Genomic DNA, 7,500 nt, shown 5'->3' on the forward strand with positions numbered 1-7,500 from the left:
AGTAAACAGTTTGTCCTCTTTGTTTCCCTTTAACTCATGAGAGATATTCACGGGGGGAGGAGATACGTAACAGGTTCGCAGGGCTGGGTATGCTGTTTCCCTTACTGATATATGTGGAGAGCAGAGTTTGTTATCCAGTTCCCCTCACTAATGTATGCAGAAACTGCATATTTAATTAATTATAATCAATATTTATTTTTTGTACAAGCAAAAAAGGGGGCGAGTGCCATATAAAAATACAGAAATTCTGAAAAGAGATAAGGTGAGCCTAGAGGCTAAATTAGAACTTGCTGGCCTCATCAGCAAGGAGGGAGACTCTTCTCTTGACTCTGCCTCAATGAATTCGAATACATTTTAGGACTCCAAAACAGGCAGGTAAATAAGTATTATGCTCAATATCTAAACCTTTCAAAGTTTAGCATGTTTCTAAGCCACACAAGAATGATCCGGAATCTACTTAAGATTTGATATGAGTTTCATCAGACATGCACTTTAATACACAGTCTGTCGACTGGCAGAGAGAAGACCAAGAAATTTAACATCTTTTATAGATATTTGGTGATTGCCCAGAGTGGCTGTGCTTTCTTCTATGTGGAAAAAACACGCCAAAATTCATCTCGTGGAAAACTTGAAACTACGCTGGAGGGCTCAGTCAAGCCATATCCAGTGCCTACCATTAGTATACAGTGAGTATTGAAGATTCCAAGATAGTAATGTATAATTCATCATACATATAATGTTGTGGCAAGACACTTCCTTGAAGAATATTGTTTCCCTATGTAAGAGTCTCGGAACCATTAGTACAATGGCTAGCAGGGGTAGTTATAGTTAGTATGACGGCTTGACTCTTTACTGATGAGAGTACAACACACAACACAGTAAAGGAACACAAGAGACGATGTCTTAAGGTAAAGCGGAGAGCGCGGGGTCACGTGTCCGGCCAACCCGTCCTGAGGGCGAAGACTGGACCGACCTTACCATGTCGGGCGCTGGGCTTGAACTGTGAGGTCAGACGAGGTCAGATAAAATCGTCATCTACGTCCGCGCTGAGTCGATGGTTCTTAACTCGACCTAGAGCCTCATGGCAACCAGCCACGTGGTCTATTGTCTAATGGATTACAAAAACTGTACTTATGTGCACACCATATTGCTCAGCCACCTACTCACGCCTCGCCCTCGAGGTGCCTTAGATTGGCCTCAAGGCATAACCCAACTTTGCCTGGTCCAGATCTTGTTCAGGTCCTTCTCGACTGCATGCTCGTTCTCACGTCCTCATAATCTTTGTCTGGATCTTGAGTACAGGCAGGCGGCGTTCTCTTCGGCATCTCAGAGTGGCTGATACCTCCGCTGATGAGCTCCTGGAGTTGACTGGATCTACGAGCATCCAGACAGGCGGTGTCCATCCACAACATCCTGGGGCGACTGGTACCTGCGCTGGCAAGTTCCTGGTCCCTTGCTGGATCTATGGGAGTCGCGGCAGGCGGCGCCCTTCCACTCTATCCTGGGGTGGCTTAATACCTGCTCTGACGAACATCCTGGTCCACAGGCTTCTGGCGATCTTTCGGTGACGTCCTTCCCACAGTATACAAATGTGGCTATTTCTGAAGCAGGGTCCTCCTTCGGTGCTGTGTCGGTTATCGTCGGTAAACCAGATTATACATGTAAGGGCCAAAATAGTAAGAATAAAAGAAAGGTAACAGAGAAGAGGGGGTGTTAAGTACCACTAGCCGGTTATTTATATAAATTTGTAGTTTTGATGTTCATTTTTACTTTATTATCTTCCTTTCTTTTCGTTTTGTTTTATTTCACAAAGATAAAGAAAATAGGAGAGGGAGACATCAGTAGGGATCCACATGGACCTGGCTTGAACTACCAACCGTCTCTCATAAATATGAGAGTAGATAAGGGAAACGACAACGGCAATTGGCAACGATTTACTTGAACCAATTGTCATCACAGAGAGAAGAAATGTATGTAAAACAAGAAATTCTACATCATGTGTGAGTCACTCATCACGACTGACAAAATCGCGGGCTAAAGAGATACATCATAGATCTTTACATCAGCAACTATGACAACAACAAATCCTATTAATGAAAAGGTTTCAGTGTCTTTTATTCTGTGTGGATGAGTGAGTACGTGAGTAAGTGTGTGTGTGTGTGAGCGACAGCGAGCGCAAATAAGAAAGTGAGAGTGACTTCACACAGAAAATGTATCACAAACATGAAGATTAACGTTCAATATAAATTAGCAATGCTAGCTATATACAATTATTTCAACTACCACATTGAATTCAAATTTAATGATATGCAACAGAATGTACGCATTAATGAATGGTAACATAAAAAATTATTTGCAAGCTTTCTAGCAAGCAAATCTTCTCGGGGTCAGAAATTCTGAAACTTCATCAACATGTCAAACTTCATCAACAGGGGGCTCCTATACCCAAAATGCTGTACAATGAAGTGAGCTGAGCTGGGAAACTCTATAAATAACCTGCTCTCTTCTGCGTATCTCTGATGGGCACTCGTGACATTTCCTACGGGTATCTATCACAAATCACATGATTGCTTGGGATGTACCCAAAACATGCAGCGACTTCAAAAGGGTGAGAAGGGTGTGATTAATAAGCGAATAATGATTCTAGCTTAAGCCTAGTCCTACATTAATTGATGGACGTAACTGCGGGTCACATCGACTCGAAGGTTGCCAATTGAATGAATAACTTTGGTTTTACCTTTACCTACTATCGAACGTCGGAGTGGAGATCTATTAGACGATTTACGCAACTCTGGGTTATTTCGGGCATCCCTGTGCACTGTGACATGGGAGAAGATCCAACACTATACTCAAAATAATACATTTATATAAATCGCATTACAAGCTGCCTTCTAGCGCCGATAAAACGAGTCACCAGTGAGCAATGTAACAAAGCTATGCATATTCCTATGGTGCAAACAATTACAAACAACCACTTAATGGGAACAGCGAGCTGTCTCTTAAGCCATCTCATGTACCAACCGACGGAAAGTTAAAGTGAGGCCAGGTCAAGATGGGAAAAACAAGCGGTCATCTATTGACCCTTTCCATGTCCCAAGCAACTGGAAGGGAAAGAGAAAGTGCGGTCAGGTCAAGACGGGAAAACGTGCTACGAGAGGAAACATAAATGATATGATATTCGACCTTCAGGTCTAGAGGGAACCTTAAACTGTAGGAAACGCCTTGGGGGTCCAGACTTGCCCTCAGAGTCTGTCTCATGCCTGGGTTGTTTCAGGCCGCTCTTTCAGCTTAAATTTTGGGATGCATTCATGGGAGCAGAAGCTGTTTCAGCTGGTTCAGCTTGTGCTCCCATGGGTCAGGGAGGTCTCCCTGATTTGACTGCTGGCCTGGAGAGGCCAGCACGAGAATCCATCTACTGAACAATCTCATGGACAGACATGTTTTTGGCAGCAGATCTCACAGAGTCAACCTGCACTTTGGATTTTCTCTTGCCACTAGAAGCCATGTATGGCTTCAGAGCCATACATGGCCAACATTTAAATCTCTTTCTTGAGGGGGGTTTGAAATATTTGCCATAAAATAAGCAGTTATTTCATTCTCTCGCGCCCCCTCCCACCACCGAGTCCAACAAGGGGAAGCTGTATGTTACAACTAATGTCTAACAGCCACAGGGGTGTTGAGAGGATATATACAGCCAATGGCCATTGTACCGCGACTCACGGGACCAGTGTGAATGCCAACAGCAACATAGACTGCTTAACCCTTGCCTCCCGAACGAGACCAGCCGATTGCTTTGACTGGGCCAAGATCAAACCACCCATCTTGCTGGAATAAGGGCGTATTGCTAGCCGCAGGGTGTACTCATGCACGGCATCGCTCAACCTCCAGGACTCCCGTCTCCACAGTACACAGGGATGCTACACACAGTGAACACATGGGTAGATGTGAACCCCTGGGGAGAGACATGAGGAGATACCCTTCCACCTACAAGATAGACATCATTGTTTGGAAACCTTTCTTCCTCCCTCTCCAGTGAAACAGCCACACAAAAGCTGTATCACCTCACAGAGGGTACTCTATTCCTGCACCTCGAAGAGGAGGTTGCAGTGGCAGGATCACGACTTTCATTTTGTGAGTGTATGGGGGCCGTTTGTACAACTGCTCAAGACACACACGAGGCCTGTGTTAATTCAGTCAGTTCCCCCTATTTTGAGTGTGTCTGGGGATCATGACCTATTCACTCAGTGCAGACACAGCTATTGTGGAATAAACTTTTCCCGGGATATGGCAGACAGTCTATAGGACCACACAACTGTCGAAAATTTATAGAACTATATCGCTCTCAACCTCATTTATAGAAATTTATAAGCAAAGTGTGGTTAGAGAATTGAAGGGTATTCTGATGCTATGGTTGAAATTCTATTCTGGCACAATATAAAATGATTTTTGCAAATAGGTCCTTGACATTTTCACCCACTGTCAGCATCTCTCACAACAAGAGCATGGCAGAGCTAAACAGAGTAGACCAGTAGATCTGAATAGTGTATGGGCAGCCACTCCATACTGTGCAAGGATTAATGCTGGGCTCATAACAAGAGAAACGGGCAGAAATTTCACCAGACTTCATATTCGTTGACTGGAATCTGGTGCCGAGTTACTCGGTTTAGAACTAATGCCTAAAATAAATCAAGGATCGATAATATAAGTGATAATACAAATGAATTTAAAGAATAAAAAAAAGAAAGAAAAAAAGAAAGAAACCAAAGTAAATAATTTCCTTTTAAACTAAAGATAAACGCATTTTCGACTCTCAGGTGTTTCAACTCTTCCTCCTTTTGTCTACCATATTAACTTGAACATATTTGTCCACAGTGTTTCGGCCTGGATCTGCCAGCAGCGACTGGATACTTTGAGGGCGTTTTTCGGTTTTCGTATCGTGGAGCTCATGTACTGGTCATGGCCATTCCGTACTCTCGTTTCTCGTAAGTGTTCTTTACTTGTATTGATTAATTTTCATTTTGTCTTGCAATATAATGATGGTAATATAATCAAGTGTTAGATATAATCAAGTGTAAGAGAATAATGATAGTGATATTCTTAGATATAAGTAAGGAAATAATGATAGTAATATTATTGATGACATAAATTTCAGAAGCAGTAATATGAAAATTATAACACAAAGAACAGATTCCCTAACATATATGCTAAGACATTTTTTCCTTTTTTTCCCTGTTTGTCTTTTCATCTTCTGGAAATGTCTTACTTTTTCATGTATTTCCCCTTTGGTATCTTTGTCATCATATGCTTTGTCATTTTATGTCCATAAGTGAGATTATCATTCCACTTTTTTTCTGCAGATAGCTTTAAGCATTCACCATTCTGTACATTCTCCCTTCACTTTCAGAATATGATTTGCTAATTGCAACCTTATGTACAGTGGATTAGATCGCTTTTTCTTACACTGCAGTGAATAATGATTTTGGGTGTCATAGATCCCCTGCTTCTGAGAAAGAATGGTCTTCTCTTTTCAGATGACCTGAATATCAGATTTACCCACTCTATCGCTATATACAATGTACTCCTCCTCTGTACTTAAAACATAATTACCTCTCTTTTCATTACGCAGTAATGAATGTGCGTAGAGCTTCTGCCCCACCAGTTGGCAGCGAGAGAGAAGAAAAGTAAAGGTATAGGAGTCAGAGCCCCCATAAGAGGAGAATTGAACTGATATGAAGGTACAGATGAAATGCAATCTAAAGTTTGGAGAGATCAAAGATGTAGCCGTGGCTAACTGCAGAATTTTCTTAGGGCTGAGAAGGACGAGTAAAACAAGTGGTGACAATTCTGCAAGTGTTAGGCATATATATATACACAAAAGGTGAAGAATCACAGAACAAGGAATAACCAATCACGGGCAGCCACCCCTCAGGGGATCAAGGGGCGTGGCTCTCCTGGTGAATGACGAGCAGTCATCTGCTCGTGTGATCATCGCTTGTTACTGCGGGGTCGAGCAAACTAGCGACCAAGCGGTCACAATACTCCCCCATCAGCGACGATGCCCCATGGCGGCCCGCCCTAGAGAACCGTATTGGTCGTCGTCCAGAAGATACATTGGCTTTAGGTGATCTATCGAGATCCGATCGTTGGCGCCTTTAATCCATAGTAGGAATGCTTTCTCCTTCCTCTCAAGGACTTCGTATGGGCCAGAGTAGGGAGGGGTGAGGGGAGGCATGTCAGCATCAGAGCAGAGGAAAACATACTTAGTTGTACATATATTTGGGGGACGTAACGGTGTTCGGGTGGCCTGTAGTTCTGTTTGCAGGGGGCGAACTTCTCGACGATGCATCGTAGTCTGGCTATGTCATCGCTGGATGGAGCATTGGGGAAGAATTCCCCGGCAACAACGAGGGGGTCGCCGAAAACTATCTCTGCTGGGGAGACATCGAGCCCTTCCTTTGGAGTCATTGGAAGGCTGAGAAGGACCCAGAGAAGTTGCGAAAACCATATTGTGTTGCTATATCGAGATATCAGGGCAGCTTTCAGGGTTCTATGGAAACGCTCCACCATGCTGTTAGCTTCCGGGTTGTAAGCCGTGGTGTGATGGAGGTGCCCAATAGCTACCCTAGGGACATCAGAGCTGCGTAGGGAAAGAGGGGCCTCAGTCGGACGTTATGTGGGCACGGATGGCGAATCTTGATATCCACTGGAGCAGAGCGGCGGCGCAGGAGGCGGAACTGGCATAGGACATAGGAATAGCTTCATACCATCTAGTTGAACGGTCCACTATGGTGGAGAGGTAGCGATGTCCGTAGGGGAGCCACTACATCAACGTGAATGTGTGCCAAATGCCTCTGCAGCCTGTGGAAACATCCGGGGCTCGTTTCAGTATGTCGCTAAATTTTGGAGGTTTGACAGACAGTGCAGGATCGAACCCAGTCCTTTGCATCTCTGGAGATGTGCCTCATAAATTTCTGCTTCAGGAGGTTGCTGTCACTTGTCGAGAGGGATGGGACAGGCCGTGGATGAGGCTGAAAATGTGACGATGGAGGAAGTTGGAATCCTCGGGCGCGGTCGACTGGTGCTGATGTCACAGAGGATTGTGGTACCTGCTTCATCCACAGGGATGTCCTTCCACTTGAGGGAAGTAAAGGATGTATGGCAGGCTGATGTCTTGGGGTCCTGTTGCTGCTCTTTAGTGAGTTGGTTGTAGCTGAGCCCTAAATGAATTGCGTCGACGGCGCTGGCGGAGGGACCATGCGTCGGCTTGTCTCCTGAAGGCGTGGACTAGGGGCATGTGATCCATCTGAATCGTGAAGGTGTTGCCCTCAGGAAAATGGCGGAAATGACGGACAGCTTGGTGAACGGCAAGCTCTCTATCAAAGGTTGGGTAGTTCTTTTCGGCCTTCAGTAGCTTGCAGCTGAAGAAACCCAAAAGGCAGGGCAGTCCTTCAACCACCTGCTCGAGGACAGCTCCGATAGCGATGTTGCTGGGGTCTGTGG

General features: G+C 44.6%; 1 protein-coding gene across 1 annotated transcript in view; it reads left to right on the forward strand.

The window, feature by feature from the left end:
- The window catches only part of LOC119580921, a gene marked incomplete in the record, with an annotated part of 36,145 nt that overhangs the window by 23,697 nt on the left and 4,948 nt on the right, over positions 1 to 7,500 (forward strand). Inside the window, 1 exon segment of the mRNA XM_037929163.1 lies at positions 4,873 to 4,982. Within this exon segment, the coding sequence (XP_037785091.1) occupies positions 4,873 to 4,982 (110 nt within the window).

This window comes from Penaeus monodon, chromosome 14 (assembly GCF_015228065.2).
Source record: "Penaeus monodon isolate SGIC_2016 chromosome 14, NSTDA_Pmon_1, whole genome shotgun sequence".
Taxonomy (NCBI): domain Eukaryota; kingdom Metazoa; phylum Arthropoda; class Malacostraca; order Decapoda; family Penaeidae; genus Penaeus; species Penaeus monodon.